This window comes from Pseudophryne corroboree, chromosome 11 (assembly GCF_028390025.1).
Source record: "Pseudophryne corroboree isolate aPseCor3 chromosome 11, aPseCor3.hap2, whole genome shotgun sequence".
NCBI lineage: Eukaryota > Metazoa > Chordata > Amphibia > Anura > Myobatrachidae > Pseudophryne > Pseudophryne corroboree.
In genome coordinates this window covers 330,284,815-330,306,019 of record NC_086454.1, presented here as the reverse complement: position 1 = coordinate 330,306,019, position 21,205 = coordinate 330,284,815, and the positions used below count along the sequence as shown (strand labels likewise).

General features: G+C 48.8%; 1 protein-coding gene across 1 annotated transcript in view; it reads left to right on the top strand.

Annotated features, from left to right (window-relative positions):
* Positions 1–5,343: 5,343 nt before the first annotated feature.
* Positions 5,344–21,205, top strand: part of CFDP1 (craniofacial development protein 1) — a 51,861-nt gene continuing 35,999 nt past the window's right edge. Inside the window, exons 1-3 of the mRNA XM_063945750.1 lie at positions 5,344–5,519; positions 9,095–9,215; positions 10,718–10,949. Of these exons, the coding sequence (XP_063801820.1) occupies positions 5,345–5,519; positions 9,095–9,215; positions 10,718–10,949 (528 nt within the window). The 5' untranslated portion in view covers position 5,344. The remainder of the gene's footprint in view (positions 5,520–9,094; positions 9,216–10,717; positions 10,950–21,205) is intronic.

Sequence of the window (21,205 nt, the reverse complement as noted above, 5' to 3'; positions counted from 1 at the left end):
AGCCAAATTCACATTATGGGGGTCATTCCGAGTTGATCGCTCGCTAGCTAGTGTTAGCAGCCGTGCAAACGCTATGCCGCCGCCCACTTGGGAGTGTATTTTAGCTTAGCAGTTGTGTGAATGCATGTGCAGCAGAGCTCTGCAAAAACAGTTTGTGCAGTTTCAGAGTAGCTCTGAACCTACTCAGCTCTTGTGATCACTTCAGCCTATTGGTGTCCGGATTTGACGTCATACACCCGCCCAGCGAACGCCCAGCCACGCCTGCATTTTTTCAGACACACCTGCATTTTTGCAAACAGTCCCTGAAAACGGTCAGTTGATACCCAGAAATGGCCCCTTTCTGTCAATCTTCTTGCAGCTGTCAGTGCAACGGAAATCTTCGCTACAACCTGTGCACAACCACAAAGGGCTTTGTACCCGTACGACACGCGTGCGCATTGCGGCCCTTATGCATGCGCAGAAATGCCGATTTTTCACCTGATCGCTGCGCTGTGAAAATTGGCAGCGAGCGATCAACTCAGAATGACCCCCTAAGTCACATGGTATGAGACAAAATTCACATTACCCCACTCAGTATGAGCCAAAATTCACTTTATGTCATATGGTCTGAGCCAAATTCACATTATGCCACACAGTATGAGCCAAATTCACATTATGCCACATGGTATGAACCAAATTCACATTATATTGCACAGTATGAGCAGAAATTCACATTATGTTACACGATATGAGCCAAATATATATATATATATATATATACAGTAGAGGTGGGTGCACGTCCCCTCCCATACTGACATCATGTCTGCACACATCCCCTCCTGCCCTACAATACTGACATCCATGTCTACACACAACATTCCCCCGTACTGACATCTATGTCTACTCTGCACATTGCCCTCCTCAAATACTGACATACATGCACGCAGGGGTGTAATGGTGACGGGCTGGCCTTTCAGGCTCCATCCTGTACCTCTTTCAGCCAGCGGCACAGATCGCTCCTGTCAGCCAGCCGCCGCTGTCACTCAGAGGCATAGAGGAGGAGCCAGGGTCGGGGAGATACGAGAGAGGAAGCCCCCACTGATCTTTCTCCTGACCCCTGGCTGCTGGCTAGTTTGCGTCCACAAGTTACTGATCATTTTTGTCACGGCTCACGGAGCGGTGCGCTCCCCCACCCCCTGCGCACCCCACTCTCATTACGCCTATGAGTGCGGCAGCGCTCAGCATACCCCTGGCGACAGCCGGTGCAGCAGAACGGGGAGACACACATCCAGGAATGAGCAGCAAGCTGGGCTCGGCGGTGGGCCACGACCAGGGGTTAAAGTGAGCCGGAACGGGGCGGTACTGCGTTCCATCAGTTCCACTTGGAGACGGAACTCAGTTCCGCCTCCTCCGGCTCACCTAACCCGCTGTGTTGCACTTAAGGGAGAAGCCGGGGCGCCCGGCTCTCTCTTTCACAGCGCCAGCCGGAGGCAGGAGCTCAGTACTGAGCTCCGGCTTCCGACTCAGTGGGTGCGCGCTACGGGAGAGACATCATGACGTCTCTCTCACAGTGCTCAGGAGCAGACGCCGAGAGGACTGCAGCGGTCGGACGTGGGAGTGGGGCAAGGTGAGTATGGTGTTTTGTTTTGTTTTTATGTGTGTGTAGCTACTGGGGGCAAGCTACTGGGGGGCTAACTACAAGGGGGCAAGCTACTGAGGGCAAACTCGTGGGGCACATTACTACTGGGGCACATTACTACAGGGGTGCATTATTAATGAGGGCATTACTACAGGGGGGCATTACTACTGGGGGCATTACTACTGGGGCATATTACTGCTGGGGTCATAACTACAGGGGTTAAACTGCTAGGGGCATTATTACAGGTGGGCATTACTACAGGGGGGCATTATTACTGGGGGCATTACTACAGGGGGCATTATGACAGGGGGTATTATTACTGGGGTCATAACTACAGGGGACAAAACTGCCTGGGGAATTACTACAGGAGGCATTATTACTGGGGGCATAACAACAGGGGTTAAACTACTGGGGGCATTACCACTGTGAGGCTAAACTAAAGGGGAGGTAAACTACTGGGGTCATAACTGCAAGGGCATTACCACTTGGGGCATAACTACAGGGGCTAAACTACAGGGGGCTAAATGACTGGGGGCATTACTACAGGCGACATTACTACTGGGGGCAATACTACACTGGGCATTACCATTAAGGGCATTACTAATGGGGGCACTACTAATGAGGGCATTGTAAAGGGGGCACTTCACAAGGGGCATCACTCTTGGGGACATAAGGGGCACTACTATTGTGCGCATTGCATAAGGGGCACCACTACTATGGGCTCTATATAAGGGGCACTACCACTGTGGGCACTAGCAGTACAGTGGACATTGCATAAGGGGCACTACTGCTATGGGCATTGTATAAGGGGCGCTACTACTGTGTGCATTATGTGTATTAGGGGTGCTACTACTGTGGGCATTATGTGTATTAGGGGTGCTACTACTGTGGGCATTATGTGTATTAGGGGTGCTACTACTGTGGGCATTCTTACTATTGTGCGACCACGCCCCTTTATTTTTGAGACCACACCCCTTTTTTGGGCTACGCGAGTTCCACCCCCTCTAGGACCACTTTGAGCACTGGCCACGACGATCACCACTGAGCAGGTGTGGAGTGTGGGGGTGCCAGTGCCGGACATTAGGGGGTGCCTGTGCGCACCAGGCACCCCCCGTGCGCCCGCCTATGCTCACTTCTATCAGAACACTGGAACCACTCAGTGTTCCACAGATATATATCAATAATATTAAACAAGGAAGACACTTCTATCTTATGGAGATACTTCCTCAGTAAATTCAGAACACCTAGCCTGCATGTTGCTGGACTGCAGTAGGGTTACCAATAAATTATCCTGATAGTGTTTTTTTCTGTGAATCAAGTGATAATTAGTAAAAAAAAGTAAACGGCCATACACACTGGTCGATTTCTCTAAAAGATATGAACGATATCGTTCATAAATGAAGGACAAATCGTTAATATCTTTCAGTGTGGATGCTTCAGCGATGAACGATGCGTGTTCCTGCAATCGTTCATCGTTGAACGATCATCATTTAAACATACCAGTCAATCTGGAAGATATAGATGTCTGTACTCTCATTTAGTCCAAATTGCCTATTGATATCGTCCAGTGTGTAGTCATAATCGACCATCGAAGTATCGCTGGTCGACAGGGCCGTAACTACCTGTGTGCAGTTGCCCTGAGTGCGCACTGCCAGCGGCTTATAATGAGTCAAATTGACTCATTACAAGCCGCCTGTTCTGTGCCATGCGCCGCGCTGGAGGAGAGCAGCAGTGCCGGAAGCAGGGAAGGAGGAGGAGGGAGGGGGACTGGAGCCGCAGCAGCGCTATGTCATTGGTAGTAGCGCCACTGCAGCTGTCCTCACTCCTTCCGTATTGGCTGCCCGGCGCTGCTGTGAATGCTGGGATGCGCTTCCCTCATCCCAGCATTCACAGTGGCGGGCAGCCAATGCGAAAGGAGAGGGGGCTGCTGCAGCGGTGCCTCCACCAATTACATAGCGCTGCTGCGGCTCCAGTCCCCCTCCCTCCTCCTCCTTCTCCGCTGCCTGGGAATGGATCTGCCTGCACGAGGAGCCTGACTGCTAGCAGGGAGAGATGGTAAGTATCTCTCTCTCTCTCTCTCTCTCTCTCTCTCTCTCTCTCTATCTCTATCTCTCTTTCTCTTCTGTCTACCACAATGTGTAAAGAGGGGGACTGGCTGCCGTAATGTGTAAAAAGAAATTTGCTGTCTGCCGTAATGTTTAAAAAGGGGGCGCTGTCTGCCGTAATGTGTAAAAAGGGGGACGCTGCCTGCTGTAATGTGTAAAAAGGGGGACTGTCTGCCGTAATGTGTAAAAAGGGGACGCTGCCTGCTGTAATGTGTAAAAAGGGGGACTGTCTGCCGTTATGTGTAAAAAGGGGGACGCTGTCTGCCGTAATGTGTAAAAAGGGGGACGCTGTCTGCCGTAATGTGTAAAAAGGGGGACGCTGTCTGCCGTAATGTGTAAAAAGGGGGACGCTGTCTGCCGTAATGTGTAAAAAGGGGGACGCTGTCTGCCGTAATGTGTAAAAAGAGGGACGCTGCCTGCTGTAATGTGTAAAAAGGGGGACTGTCTGCCGTAATGTGTAAAAAGGGGACGCTGCCTTCTGTAATGTGTAAAAAGGGGGACTGTCTGCCGTAATGTGTAAAAAGGGGGACGCTGCCTGCTGTAATGTGTAAAAAGGGGGACGCTGCCTGCTGTAATGTGTAAAAAGGGGGACTGTCTGCCGTAATGTGTAAAAAGGGGACGCTGCCTGCTGTAATGTTTAAAAAGGGGGACGCTGTCTGCCGTAATGTGTAAAAAGGCACGCTGTCTGCCATAATGTGTAATACGGGGACGCTGTCTGCCGTAATGTGTAAAAAGGCGCTCTACCTGCTGTAGTGGCGCTTCTGTGCAGCGTAATTTGAATAATGGAGACTACTGTGCACCTTAGTACGAATTGGTATTATTTTGTGGCCACGCCCCTTCCCCATGAAGCCACGCCTCTATATATTTTTTGCGCACCTGCAGCGCGGACTGCCCCTATCTTGCATGGGGGGCAGGGGGGGGCGCGACACTGCCGTTTCTTGTACACAGCGCTAAAATGTCTACTTACGGCACTGCTGGTCGATATATATCGATTACATCACCCAGTGTGTAGGGCCCTTAAGAACTAGCCATTAAGGTGGCTACTGTCAACTTTCTCTAAACTGTAATGGTGTTCCCTGCAATTCCCCCAGCATTTGAATGATGAATTAGCTTATTGATGAATAACTCCACAAGAGGACAGCAAGCTGAATTGCTACGTGCCCGTGATGCGGTTTTACAAACACAGTACAAGTTAAAAGTCTGTAGCGTGCAATCGCTAATACATACTATTGTTTGAGAAAAGCAACAATAAAATGCGCATGCTGCCTGTTCAGAAATATGTGTAATAGCGACATGTCCAGTATACAGCTGATGTTGCATATATGTGAAGATATACCCAGGACAACAGTTTATTTTTTAATCAAAAAAATAAAGAGATGTGCTATTCACAAAAAATGAACTGTGGAAACTCGATTCCAACCCTTGAAAATAATTTCAGGGCCATCAATTACTATGCAATGCATATTATGCCAAGCAAACACTATTAAGTGAGTAATCTGAATCTGATCAATAGGAATCTCAAATTGTCCCTCAACTCTGTGGCGCATGCGCAAGAACTAGCGTAGTGTTGACTGCGCCTGCGCCAGACTTCAGCCTGCGGTGGAGCGCTGTGCGAGCGCGCATGCGCAGTGCGATTCGCTGGCTCCGGCGCTTGCGCAGTGTGCTGGTTACACAGAGCCGGCCAGCGGCGGCGGCGCAGTTACCGGGTGTGCGGGAGTACCTCCATCGCTCGGCCATGTCTGACTGCGACTCAGAGGATTACTCTTCCTCCGAGGATGAGGATTATGTTCCCTCAGGTACGTGGTGACTGATAGTGATGTATCCTGGTACCCCGGTTATAGCCAGGTTTGTTTGCTGGTGGGGAACTACAAGTCCCAGCAAGTATTGACCTTGCAGCAGGAGGGCCAGTCTGTACCTGATCACAAAGACACATATTCCTACTGGGGATGGTGACAGTGTGCAGTAGCCACAAGCAGATTACATATGGGAGGAAAGCAATACTTTCCATGCAGCATCCAGGTCTAATTGGGGGATGTTCTGTTATCAGGGTACCTCTGCCCCTGCCAGGCGCTTACACAGACCACTGGGGTATTACTGCACATACACACACATTTATATTGCTGCAGCGTTCCCATCATGTCAGCGGTATGTGACTGTATTCAGAGATGGAGGCAACTCTGATTCTTTATCAGCCGACTGCGTTTTACTACGCATGTGCTGCGATGGTCTTGCGACGGCGGTCTCTGAAAGGATTTATATGCAAAGTGGTTGAGAGGCAGGGGCCATTTGCAGGAGGTAACAGGGGAGTGGCCGCAGGATCGCAGGCGTGTTGCGACCGTTTTGGGAAATGTTACAGCCTTTGACTGCAGTGCTGTACACGGTTGCAATGGCTCCGGCTTCTGGCTGCCATGCTGCGTGACCTTAGGGCGACCCAGAAGCCCAGTAATCGACTGATCTATGGTTGACGCAGTGTCTTTGTACACAAGGCCGCTGTCGGGTGTCTCAGTATAAATGCAGGAGGCTGCGGCACTTGCAGATTTTTGCACAGGATCAGCGTAGACATTCACAGCTGCGGCGGCATTAGCGCACATCTGTGAATCAGGCCCTGTTGTCAAAGCCTGGGCACCAATGAGCTTGCCTGTTGTACCCACCATACTGTACCGATCTTCAATGCTGATGGCGGCTATGTCAGGTGGCAGCAACCGGCTTTGGCGGACGTTCATTGCTGTAGTCTTCACGTTAGGCTGTTTTAGCAGGGCGCCGCTCCTTGCCCGATTTTTAAACGGCAAATTGCGACCTGCCTTTTAGCGTTGCCCTGCTAAAGCAGAGTGCCTGGTTTTGCTGCATGCGTGCAGTGTCTATTCACATTAAGGGGAGAGCTTGAGGGAAGACCGGCACCTCCACAAGGTGTACCCGATGGCTGGGCACACCCAAACTAGAGACGCTGACAAGGCCGTGCCCCCCTTTTTGAATGTGCAAAGATACTGTCCCCGAACCTCTGTGCCCTTCCCACATCCTAGCAGGAACACTATGGGGGTCATTCAGAGATGATCGTAGCTGTGCGAAATTTACCACAGCTACGATCATTCACACTGACATGCGGGGGGATGCCCAGCACAGGGCTAGCCCGCCCCGCATGTCAGTGCCTGCCCCCCCCCCCCCCCGCCAGAATTGCAAAGGAATCGCACAGCGGCGATGCCTTTGCACTTCAAGACTAGCTCCCGACCAGCGCAGCTTTAGCACCCCGGCCTGCAGCGGCTGCGTGTGGTGTCACGCAGGCGGCTGCGGCCCCCCTCCCGTTCGGTCCGGCCACGCCTGTGTTGGCCGGATGTGGACACGTAACGGCGGGCAAACACCGTTTTGTCCCCCCCGCCCAGCGACCGCCTCTGCCTGTCAATCAGCGCCGGCACATTTAGCTCGGATTAAATAGCGCCAAGAAGAAGCTCCCGGTGCTATTCAATTCAGCGCACTGTTGTGGTGGAGAAGGCCGGTTCTCGCGGACTAAACAGGTAGTTTAGTCACGAGAATCAGCATTCTCCGACTTAAGCGTCCAGTGCTATGCTGATTCCGCTGCGCTAAAACAGCATTGCGCCAGTGCTTTTGTGGGATTCTGCCGGGGTGCAAGCAGAACTCTTCTAGTCGGTTATCACATGGCGCTGAATTGAATAACTGGGAGCTCCCTCCCGGTTGACTTGACCTTTGTGGTTTACGAGTACATATATATTGACGATAAGATGGCGCTACACTGCTACATTTTATAAATATATTACAGGTTGAGTATCCCTTATCCAAAATTCAAAATCCCACAATTTTGGGTCCCCTACTGAGATAATGATGTGTATTATATATATATTATCTTTAAACATATATATTTATAAGTAACCTGTATAGAGAGAGAGAGAGATCACAGCTCTGTTATCATATATGGTTTTGGTTGCAAACTCTCACAATTGCCGACAAACTGTCCGCCCCCTGTTTGTTTAGCTGTAACATAGAGTTTTTAAATAAAGCTTTGCAATTGTTATTATTATATTATTAAAGTAATGGAGCGCTACGGTGTTGAAATAATAATGTAAGGCTGTTATTATGGTTCGGTCAAATGCTGAAAAAGATAAGGTTAAAAGTAATGTTTAAGCTCTTTTGGTGGAATTTGTTTAAAAAGTCCCGATAGCACAGAGTATGTCCACTTTTGTCAACACTATTGTGAGGGCCCAGGCGGAAGAGACGCCGGCAGAGACTGGAAACACGCTATCGCAACCAGAGGACCGGAGGTAGGGTAGGGAGAGTTAGAATACCTGCCTGGGCCCTCACAATAGTGTTGACAAAAGTGGACATACGCTGTGCTATCGGGACTTTTTAAACAAATAAGTCTTACATTATTATTTCAACACCGTAGCGCTCCATTATTTTAATATTCTAATTACCAGACCAATATGGATTTGCTTTAGAAGAGCGCAGTACACTTCTTAAATATATTGTACAATTTTTATTATTCTTATTTATTTATTTATTTAGTGTCTTGCTCACAGACTTAATCTGTGTACAGGAAAATTAATAATGAAAGTCTGCACGTTGAATAATGGAAATAAGTGCCTCATGTTACAAGCTATTAATAAAGGGGGTAATTCAGACCTGATCGCAGCAGCAAATTTGTTAGCAGTTGGGCAAAACCATGTGCACTGCAGGTGGGGCAGATGTAACATGTGCAGAGAAAGTTAGATTTGGGTGGGTTATATTGTTTCTGTGCAGGGTAAATACTGGCTGCTTTATTTTTACACTGCAATTTAGATTCAGTTTGAACACACCCCACCCAAATCTAAAGGTGGTTACACACTGATAGATATATCTGCTGATCAATTGATCTGCAGATATATCTATGGACGGATCGGGCAGTGTGTTGAGCATACACACTCCCTGATCCGTCGGGGACTGACGTCATGAACTGGGCGGGCGTGTACACACGCCCACCCAGTTCAGCTGTCAATCACCACCGCCTGCCGCAGCATGTGTACGGGTGGTCAGCCGACCACCCGTACACACACAGCGACTCACCAATATATCGGTAGATATATTGGCCGTCGGCTGTGCTGCAGGGCCGACGCGATGTGTCTGTGAACGACAGAGTTCACAGACATATTGCCCATACACACTGGCCAACGGACCCAGCGATATATCGGCCGTTCAAGAGTATGGCCGATATATCGGCCAGTGTGTACCCACACTAACTCTCTCTGCACATGTTACATCTGTCCCCTCTGCAGTGCACATAGCTTTGCCCAACTGCTAACAAATTTGCTGCTGCGATCAGGTCTGAATTAGGCCCAAAATACAGCAGAAAACGCCTAACAAGAGGATTTGTTTTATACCATAGGTGGAGAATACAGTGAAGATGACGTGAATGAGTTGGTGAAGGAAGATGATGAACCAGAGGACGGAGAAGGAAAAGTGTCGCGGAAAACAGAAAAGAAGAATAATAATTCTATTTTATCAAGGTGTCCTATTGTATAAAATAGTATACACCAGAGGCAGACACCCTGTGGCCCTCTTCCTCTAGCAATCACTGGCAGAACATGCTGGGACTTGTAGTCCCCCATTAGCTAAAGTGATGCACATACGATGCATAAACATGGTATATATTTTTATGTGATGTCAGAATCGCCATCATTTAGCTAATCCTAGGTTAGAAAAATATATTTTCTGTGCGATTTTCTTTAGAGGTTGATTGCAGCATGCACAGATGTTGGGTTGGCGAGCACTGTGGGGTTAAAGCGGTCCTGGCGTTTGCTGGGCAGAACCCAGTTGGGGAGATGACATCGTATGATTCAGGGTATAACGAAGTACAACTTTATTTAATAACAGATACATATCCAAGGTTGCAGAATGAAACTTTATATACTCCATCCCTTTGTTCAGTTACCGATTAGCCAGTTTTATAAATGTCCCTCAATAGACTTATGTAGCAACATGGCCCAGAGTGCAGAGATCCGCTGTAACTCATAGCATCAGATCAGGTAGCAGGCTACTGTAATCATGCATACGTTGCTACACGTTTACATTGGGATGCGTTTAATTTACCGGCTATCGGGATCCTGGCGATCAAGATACCGCCGCCGAAATCCCGCCAACAGACTATGCCGCCAGCCAGAATCCCGAAGCAACAGGGCTATTCCCACTCGTGGGTGTCCACGACCCACATAGTGTAGGAATAGGTCCTGCGGCGAGCGCAGTGAGCCACCAAGCCCGTAGCGTGGCAAGCGCAGTGAGCTCACAAGGGGACTCTTCGCACTCGCTCCGGTACCGGTATTCTGACGGGCAGGATGTCGCTGTCTGGATATTGACAGCCGGCATCCTGTCTGCCGGTCATCTGGGTATGAGTCGTCGGGTCGACAGTCATTAGGTCGACCACTGTTGGTCAACATGGTCATTAGGTCGACATGTACTAGGTCAACAGGTCAAAATGTCGACATGAGGGGTTCCTCCCCCCCCCCCCCCCCCCCCCCCCCACTTTTTTTGGTGTCGTGTTCTTCGGAACCCCAATTAGTGCACCGTGTCCCCTCGCATGGCGAGTGAAGCTTCGGGCAAGGTGCCTCGCTCCGCTACAGCTGCGCTCATCACAGATTACCGTTCCCAGTCGTAGTCCTCGTGGATCGTAAAGTATGAAAAAGTCCAAAAATTGAAGAAGAAAAGAAAAAGGGGGGAAAAACTCATGTCACCTTTTGAACTGTCGACCTAACGACTGTCGACCTAAGTGGTATTGACTTAATGACCGTATCCCGGTCATCCATGCCAAAAACGGTTTACATTTCCCGGGATTGGCCATTTTTTATTCCCGATACCCGGGATTGAAAAAATGGCCCGGTATTGGCTTCCCTACTGGTTAGATGTATAGACCATTGCCTGCAGTTATGTAGCTAGTAATTTGCACAGCTTGTTTTTATTCTATAAGATTGCTATCTGTTAAGCACATTTGAAGAAGTAGTCTATTCTTTCTAAGGAAACGGAAGAGAGGCGTGCTGGTTCTAAATTCTGAAGACTGCGCTGGTAAAAGTGTGGACGCAGCTGACATCTCTGATGAAGACCATGCAAGGGAGTTTGATGAGGAAAAGAAACAGAAACTGGAGGAGGCTCGGAAGAAGAGAGAAGATTCCCTCTGGTCTAGTTTTCTTTCTGATGTCGGCCAAAAAGCAAAAATCCAGACTCCAGCACCAAGCACCCAGAACAGCCAGGTATGGTGGCTACACTTTCTGTGTGTCTCTCTGGCACCATGCAGATCATAGACAGCAGAAGATGCATGCATGACTAGGGCTGCGATGATGAGCTATGGTGATATGATCTGTAATGTACCCCCCTCCCCCCCGTCGCTGTGTGATGCAACAAAACCGCTTCACGAGACGGCACAGATTAATTTGATGTGTCACATTTGTATATCTGTGTACGACTGAGTATGAATGTGTATACCAAGCACAATGGAACTTGGCATGAAAATCCCCCTGTGGCCGCTGCATTGTAGAACTTCATGTACAATCCTGCTCAAATGCATGACCCCATTCATTCTGGTTTTCTACACTGCTTGCTTATAAACATGTCCATTTCTGATGGTTAGCGCTGGTGGCTATTGCTGTACATGGGTCTGGGACTTACCCCTCTGGCTTCTTCGTGACCATGGTTCATTTTTAAATTCTTCATCTTATTGAGTTTTCTCTTTCATCCACCCCAGTCTCCCCTATACCCCAACCCCTTCCTGCTGCCTCAGTTTCTTTTTAAAGCCCAACAGAGCTTTTATCATATGCTTCTGCAGCTGGTTAAGCTCTTCCTTTTTACTTTATTTTATTGATCTTATACTAGGGTGGTCAGTGGCACCACTGCAGATGTAGCACTTATGCCAACTGCTCCAGTGGGACCTGGCCCGGTGGCAGGTGTGCTGACAACTGGGTGAGTGACACTGGCTGGCCCCCTGTCCGGTCAGTCCTGTGTACAGACCTCCCTTCAGAGGGTGTTCTACAGCCGGCTGTCCTTTGTTTCCCCTGTGCCACCATGGGATTTTGGTTTGGTCCTACAGGTTCTATTCCATCCCTTTCATGATGTTGCGTTACGTCAGTGTGGTCCTTCGGCCCCTATTGACTTTTCTTCCAGTGGTTGTTATCTGTTTCCACAGGACAATGGTGGTCCTGGCTCTTCCTGTAGAGGAAGGATCAGCGTGAACTAGCGTCCTTCAGAAATTTGGACGTTGTGTAGGATATCTGTACTTCTGTGGCAGGTCAACCTTTCGGAGGCACGGGTTCTTGTTAATGCTCTATGATATGTACATACGTAGTGTGCCTTTCCCCAAGCACTTGCTATCTTGCCGGCTTAGGACAATCACCTGTCAGACATTTGTTTGGCACACATGCCTGTTCAGAACTAGCTGAAGTCCTGTTCGTGTTAGTCACTTGGTCCCTACTGGCCGACTCGGTGTGGAACCTCAGTAGTTTTCCAAGGCTGCTTTTGGGTCCTCTGTACATGGTTCCTTACTCTACAACTTTTGGCACCTTCGCCTGTTTCGGCTAGTTTCGGGCAAAGGATCCTAGGCACAGCACAGGAGCCACTCCCTCCTTCAAAAAAGGACCACTTTGGATGTCCCAATTTACTCCAGTGTCCCCTCTTGATGAAAGAGATAACAAGATTTTGGTTTATACTGATAAATCCTTTTCTCTGAATCCATAGGGGACACTGGACGCCTGCCCTTACGCACCTGCCTTTGCTAGGGGTTGTTACCAGAGTTGTGGTGGTCCAGGTCTACACTTCCTATAAGTGTCTGGTTGCCTGGTTCTCTTCCTCCTATCTGTCATTTGGGCTTTGTTAGTAATAGTGATGTTATTACTGTTAGTAATAACTGAGTGTTGCAGGCAGGGGGTGGGATAGAGGGGAGGAGGAGCCAGGGCTGTGCAAAAACGTAACCTTTTGGTGCCCAGACTCCTCCAACTCCACCTATACCCAACGTACTCCAGTGTCCCCCATGGAATCGCAGGATTTTTCAGGTAAGAACCTTTTTTGACCTGCAGATATGCTTGATTGGTTTGTAGTCTGGAAATGAATCTTGTGTACAATGCCTGTGTGAGGCAAAGTGTTCCTGGCATAGAGAACAGTTTCTAGAGTCACATCACCTTTCCTGCCTCTCGCTGTCTCTTTACAACACATTAAGTTCCTGTTATCATTAATGTGCAAGTGCTAAGGGCCTCATCCTGAGTCGCACCCAATGCCGATGCTTACGGAGTTGAACATCCCTAAAAACCACTACAGCGTGTGCGTCTCACAGAGCACACACACAGAGGCACAGGTGCAACGCATAGTATCAGAAATGTGTTGTACGGGGGCGTGGCCTGGATACTGAAGGCAGCAGATGTGCCTCACATGAGCTCCTGCAGTTAGCAATATATATATCCTATTATATAGCCCTTTGCTGTCCCTATCTCCAGCAGAGTGGACTCCGGCCCCTCCCGACCACCCAGAGGTGCCCCTGAAGGAGCCGCGGAATCGGGGAGCACCTTTAGGAGCTCCCGCGGCCTGCGGGCGTCCTCCGGACCGGGACCTCAATTTTTTCCCCGGACCGGAAGGCCTTCCGAGACCAGAGAAGTGGCGCTGTGGATCCCCCCCCCATACCTCTTGGTGACGGAGCAGCGACTACGTGCTCCGCGAGGCAGCCACGGGAGACCGGCAGCCGTGCTCTGTCCCTGGCCAGCCGGAGCCGTCAGGCATGAGACGGAGAGAAGCGGCGCCCGGCGGTCACGTGTGACGGGAGACCTGACCTGAGCTCGGAGCTTGCTCCTGCACTTGGCGCCCAGTGATACACCGCAGGCGGACCTGCGGGTACGGGTGCAGTGGAGACCTCAGAGCTGCGTTCTCGAACAGGGAGATAGTGCATCACCCACACTCCCCTCACAAATTTAATCTGACAGGGTACATTTATATCACCTCCACAGTCTGAAGCCCCTGCATAACTGCTGGCCCATGCTATTCCATGCAATACGGGCCCCTCTATACTGTGATCATTCATAAGAGATAAAGTTGGCTCCTTGGATCTCAAAGGCAAACAGAACTGCCTTGCCCCAGCCACCCGGAGGATTGAGCTGTAAACTGCGTCCCCAGCACCTCACACTGACCAGCGGCCATCTTGTCTCCACTGCTGCAGTCTGCTCTCAGAAGACCGGAGACAGAGGGAGACGGGAGCTGCACTGTCACGGCTGCGGATCGTCGATGGTGCGGTGAGGAACTCTCCCCTCCTGACTCCCTGTGCCCTGAACACCTTCTCCCGCTGCCTGCGGACCCGCGGGGCCATTGGTTCCCTAGCTATGTGTCTGCCTGCCTAATGTAGCCCTGAGGCCACGTGGGGGTCCTTGCATGGCGACGATCCACATGCTGCATACTGCTGAGGATATGTGAAAGTGTATTTCTATATTGCTCTACTAGAAGACCGATCTCATGGTGAGAGGGATTAAGAAAAATAAGGCCAAGACCAAGCCGGACGCGACCCCATCCCCTGCGATTCGACGTTCGTCAGACCTACGTCAGTTCTTATCTACTCCAAACTCAATCCCCACTACTTCCTCAACTGTCCCGACCTCCCCGAATCCACACAGTCCGGCGGACGACATGTCATCCCCCGGGCCTCCTCAGGCCCCCTCTCTGTCTGCGGAGATAAGCGAGATATTATCTCATGTGAGATCACTCCCCACGAAGCAAGATTTCTCAGCCTTGGAGTCTCGCTTACTTTCCACCATCACTCAGGAAGTGACAGCGCTCCGACAAGATATGTCCCAAATTGCGACTCGTGTTGATGTCTTGGAACGCCATGAATAGTCTACTGTGGACTTTCTGACTAAATTTCGGGAGGCGCTATCTCAACAACGGGACGATATTTCTTTTCTAAAATCACGCATTGAGGATATGGATAATCGCGGCCGGCGAAATAATATCAGAGTCAGGGGCTTACCTGAGAGTGTCCAACAAGCTGACCTGACAACCGCCTTAACTACGATATTTGGAGAACTTATTGACCTGGATCCGAATAAGGACATTATATTTGATAGAGCTCACCGAGCCCTCCGTCCTCGTGGCTTACCCTCCGATAGACCACGAGACGTGATTTGCAGGCTCCACTATTATGTCCAAAAAGAGGAAATAATGAGGTCGGCCCGTCAGCTGGACAGCATCGACTTTCAAGGAGACAAGATTCAGATATTTCCTGACCTTGCCTGGTCGACCTTACAACAACGTCGAGCCCTGAAACCTCTTACAAACTCTCTCAGGAAACTCGAGCTAAAATACAGATGGGGCTTCCCTTTCTCCCTCCAGGTCTCTCATGGTGGCAAAGTCGCGAGTCTCTCCAGACCTTTGGATTCACAGGCCTTCTTCACGATTTTAGGAATTCCTCCGGTATCGTTACCAGATTGGGACGCTTTTCACCACCTACCGGAACTGCCTGTTGTGCTCCCTCCAGATGACGCGTGGCAACAAGTTCGTTCCCCACGGAGGCGGGGAGCTAATCCTGGTCCACGTTCTTCAGAACCTCCCTAAATGAGAAGTCTCGTTTCGAGTGGACGTAAACTTACTTGCTACCCATGTTATACACTGAGTTTTTGTTGTTGTTGTTTTTTCCTAAATAATGCCATGTGTTGCTCTCACATGAGATCGGTTTTTGTAACTTAGTAATAGTATGCAGTCGCCGTGGTTTCAAAGATAAGCGATGTGGTATCGTCGACATGTTATTTCGGTTTAATTTTATACCGAACTCATTATCTTGTTGAAGATACTCCCATACACAATTGACCAACCTTCATGAAACCTGGTCTGATAGTCTAAGGATTATATGTACACTTTTATATAAGCTTTTATATTTTTTATTTTTGTGTCACTTATGCCTTTGTGCACACCTCAGTAATATCACACATTTGTTTAGATTCTATCTTGTGGTTGGTCGCTGTCCCGGACCCCCCGTAAGACCCCCATTATGCTGCACCCCCTGTCTCTTTGGACTGGGAGTCGGCAGGATTCCGCTCCTGTCCTTTTTGCAGCAGTCCTTCTTATAGTATTATCATCTCGGTTTTATTATCAAAGTATTTTACGGCGTGGATTCCCACGCTGCATCCTTTTTTTCTTCTTTTCTCTTCTTTCCCTTTTCTCCTATTTCTTTCCCTTGCTGCTCTTCCTTTCCCTCCCCCAATGTCTGCCGTAGGAAAGACTATTGTGAAGCAATTAGATCCGCCTGATAATGGGGGTGAAAGATCTACATGTAACTACCCTTAACGTCAAAGGGTTGAATGTTCCTGAGAAAAGGTCTAAACTTCTTAAATGGCTTAGAGATGAGAAAGCTGACGTTGCTTTTATTCAGGAAACACATTTCAAGATGGGACATGTGCCGTCCCTAAAATGTCACTATTATCCTCATGTTTTCCTGTCTAATAACTCTACTGGTAAGACATTGGGCGTGGCTATATTACTGGCTCGCCACCTACCTGTTCTTAATGTGGCCTCCCATAGAATAGCTGAGGGTAGGGGGTTGTTGGTGAAATGCGACATACACGGTCAACGTTTCTCTTTTCTGAACATATACGCTCCCAACGCTAAACAGCCTTCCTTTATATCCTCAGTACTAGATAACGCGGAACCTCTCTTGGAGGGGGTGGTGGTGATGGGAGGTGATTTAAATTGGACCCTAGACCCCCGCCAGGACAATTCTAAAAAGAACTCTTGCAGGCCGGAGAAGGAGCATAGGGGAGTGAGACGCACCCTGCTTGACCACCAGCTGATTGACACATGGAGACTGACACATCCTACTGAGATAGATTATTCCTTTTTCTCACACCCACACCAGACATATTCTAGAATTGATTACTTGTTTCTGAGCCACCGGCACCTACACCTCCTTTCTGATGCCTCTATAGGACAGATTGTGTGGTCAGATCATGCCCCAGTTAACCTCACATTACGCTTGCCTCACAGTACACATCGCCAATGGTCCTGGCGTTTTAACGACACTTTTCTGCAGGACGCAGATTGTAGGTCCCGAATCGACAACGCTTTAGATTCTTATATTAGTACCAATGACTTAGATGATATTTCCAAAGTCTCAGTCTGGGAAGCTCACAAATGTGTCATTAGAGGGGTTTGTGTTCAGATAGGTTCCTTCCGCAAAAAGCAGAGGGAGAAACTTAGGGGTGATTTATTGTCTAAAATACAATCTCTCGAGCTCCTACACAAAAAATCCCAGACCCCACAACATTATGCCGATCTTGAAGCTGCTAGGGCAGATCTGAATAAGTTACTCTCTGATAGAATCAAGTTTTCTTATCGGAAGTGCCGTAGCAGATACTATCAATGGGGCAATAAACCTGGGAAATTACTAGCCAAAGCACTTAGAGAACAACGTGCTCTTACTTTTATTCACACGATTAAAAATAGCCACGGACAATCCCAACACCAGACACCTCACATCGCTAGGGCCTTTAGGGCATATTATTCCACCCTGTACAACCTCTCCGGCCCGACCGGAAGAATTGATAAGTTGTCCCATAAAACAGCTATAGCTGATTACTTACGGGCCTTAGACTTCCCCACACTAGCCACAAAAGAAGTAGAAGATCTAGACGCCCCGTTTTCTACTGAGGAGGTTCAGAAAGCTATTGAATCCTCCCCCAACGGCAAGAGCCCCGGTCCCGATGGATACACCACTGCCTATTACAAAGCTTTTAAAGAGAAATTAGTCCCTATGCTCACGAGAGCCTTTAACACCATATCAGATCAATTGCTTTTTTCCCCACAATCTCTTGAAGCCCATATTGCAGTTCTACCCAAAGAGGGTAAAGACCCCAGTCTTTGCTCCAGTTACCGGCCAATCTCACTGTTAAATATAGACATAAAACTTTTTGCTAAACTGATCGCAAACCGCCTCAAACTATTATTACCTGGTCTGATTCATGGTGATCAAGCGGGATTTGTTTTAGGCCGAGAAGCTAGGGATAACACCTCTAAAGTGCTCAACATGATTCATTATGCTGGCCAGCTTTCATCCCCATCAATCATACTGTCGACCGATGCCGAAAAAGCATTCGACAGAGTGGACTGGGACTTTCTGGCTGGTATACTGAAGCATCTAGGACTCGGCAACGCCTGTCTTCACAGAATTTTATCTCTCTACACCTCCCCGTCTGCCAAAATTAGGATTAATGGCTCCCTTTCTGATTCTTTTCCAATCTCCAATGGCACGCGACAAGGCTGTCCACTATCCCCATTGCTCTTTGTCCTTTATATGGAAACATTAGCGCGAAGCATTAGGGCGAACCCGAGTATTTCAGGCCTGTTGGTTAAAGGGACAGAATACAAACTGGCATTATATGCCGACGACCTACTCGCTATAATCACAAAACCGGTCACTTCTTTGCCAAACTTGATGGTAGAATTCGATAAGTTTGGAGCCCTCTCTAACTTCAAAATAACTTATTCTAAATCTATTGCCATGAATTTAACTACTCCTCCTGATATAGTAGAAGGCTTGAAACAGGCCTTCCCTTTTATTTGGCATGATCACAAATTAAAATACCTGGGGGTGTTACTGACCAACGATTTATCCAAACTATTCTCCCTGAATTTTATTCCCCTATTGGCTAAGCTTCGCCTAGACCTCCAGAAATGGAAGAAATTAAGACTGTCTTGGTTCGGCAGGATTAACGTTGTCAAAATGAATACCCTCCCTAGGATACTATTCTTTCTCCAGACACTTCCGATACACATCCCCCGGCTTTGGCTCCGAGACGTCCAGAATCTTATTCGTGCGTTTGTTTGGGGCTGTAAGACACCCATGTTTAAACACGACATCTTATTTAGGAGAAAACACCACGGAGGGCAACAACTCCCACATATTCCTAACTACTACCACGCGGTACATTTGAATAGGATTCTGGAATGGACACGTGCTAAAGACCGCAAACAATGGGTCCTATTAGAGGAGGGCTGTTTCCCACATTATATTGAAATTGCACCTTGGCTCCCCACCCTTCCGAAGGTTTCACACCCCACGGTCTCCCCTACGCTCAAATTATGGGCCACGCTGAGATCCCAGAGCCACATATCCTCCAAATGGTCCCCTCTAACCTCCCTTCTCTATAACCCCGAGTTTGCTCCAGGCCTTCACGGGACAGCTTTCACTCCATGGGCGGAAGCCGGGATTTTTAGAGTCGGTCAGCGGGTGAGCTCGGGTAGGGTGCGCTCCTTCTCAGATGTTCAGTCTTCTTGGAACCTACATAGTGCGGAGTTTTGAAGGTTCCTGCAGGTTCATCATTTCATATCATCCTCTAAGAACCTCTCTGATATAACCAGGGACCTCACCGCGTTTGAAAGCCTATGCACCTCTCCCAGCTCTCCCACACATACAATCTCACAAATCTATGTGCTTATCATGGAAAACTTTTTCCCGCAACCCCCTACCTTTCTGGCTTCCTGGGAGAGGGAACTATCAGGGCTACCTTCGCAGATTAACTGGGAATCCGTATTTAATAACGCCCAGGCGAGTTCTCTATGCTTATCGACACTTGAGACCCTCTATAAACTTATATATAGGTGGTATAGGACTCCTTGTGTTCTTAATAAAATGTTTCCCTCTCTCTCGAACCTGTGTTGGAGATGCAAAAATGCCCCAGGGAGCTTCATACATATTTCTCTAACGTCCTAAGTGGATGCTGGGACTCCGTAAGGACCATGGGGAATAGCGGCTCCGCAGGAGACTGGGCACAAAAGTAAAAGCTTGAACTAGCTGGTGTGCACTGGCTCCTCCCCCTATGACCCTCCTCCAAGCCTCAGTTAGATTTTTGTGCCCGAACGAGAAGGGTGCATGCTAGGTGGCTCTCCTGAGCTGCTTAGAGTAAAAGTTTATTTTATTTTTTTTTATTTTCAGTGAGTCCTGCTGGCAACAGGCTCACTGCATCGTGGGACTAAGGGGAGAAGAAACGAACTCACCTGCGTGCAGAGTGGATTGGGTTTCTTAGGCTACTGGACATTAGCTCCAGAGGGACGATCACAGGTTCAGCCTGGATGGGTCCCGGAGCCGCGCCGCCGGCCCCCTTACAGAGCCAGAAGAACGAAGAGGTCCGGTGAAATCGGCGGCAGAAGACGTTCCTGTCTTCAACTAAGGTAGCGCACAGCACTGCAGCTGTGCGCCATTGCTCTCAGCACACTTCACACTCCGGTCACTGAGGGTGCAGGGCGCTGGGGGGGAGCGCCCTGAGACGCAATAAAAACAGAAATACCTTAGGATGGCAAAAGAAATACATCACATATAGCTCCTGGGCTATATGGATGTATTTAACCCCTGCCAGTTTTCCAGAAAAAAGCGGGAGATAAGGCCGTCGTGAAGGGGCGGAGCCTATCTCCTCAGCACACAAGCGCCATTTTCCCTCACAGTTCCGCTGGAAGGACGGCTCCCTGACTCTCCCCTGCAGTCCCTACAGAATCAGGGTAAAAACGAGAGAGGGGGGGCACTATTGGCAGCTAAATTATAAACAGCAGCTATAAAAGGGAGTAACACTTATATAAGGTTATCCCTATATATATATATATATATATATATATATATATATATATATAGCGCTCTGGTGTGTGCTGGCAAACTCTCCCTCTGTCTCCCCAAAGGGCTAGTGGGGTCCTGTCCTCTATCAGAGCATTCCCTGTGTGTGTGCTGGGTGTCGGTACGATTGTGTCGACATGTATGAGGAGGAAAATGATGTGGAAGCAGAGCAATTGCCTGTATTAGTGATGTCACCCCCTAGGGAGTCGACACCTGACTGGATGGTTGTATTTAAAGAACTACGTGACAATGTCAGCACTTTACAAAAAACTGTTGACGACATGAGACAGCCGACAAATCAATTAGTGCCTGTCCAGGCGTCTCAGACACCGTCAGGGGCGATAAAACGCCCGTTACCTCAGTGGGTCGACACAGACCCAGACACGGATACTGAGTCCAGTGTCGACGGTGAGGAGACAAACGTAATGTCCAGTAGGGCCACACGTTACATGATCACGGCAATGAAGGAGGCATTGAACATTTCTGACACTACAAGTACCACAAAGAAGGGTATTATGTGGGGAGTGAAAAAACTACCAGTAGCTTTTCCTGAGTCAGATGAATTAAATGAGGTGTGTGATAAAGCGTGGGTTTCCCCCGATAGAAATTAGCACTTTTTTAATAAATTATTGGCACTATACCCTTTCCCGCCAGAGGTTAGGGCGCGTTGGGAAACACCCCCTAGAGTAGATAAAGCGCTCACACGTTTATCTAAACAAGTAGCGTTACCGTCTCCTGATACGGCCGCCCTCAAAGAACCAGCGGATAGAAGGCAGAAAATATCCTGAAGGGTATATACACACATACTGGTGTTATACTGCGACCAGCAATCGCATCAGCCTGGATGTGCAGTGCTGGAGTGGCGTGGTCGGATTCCCTGACTGAAAA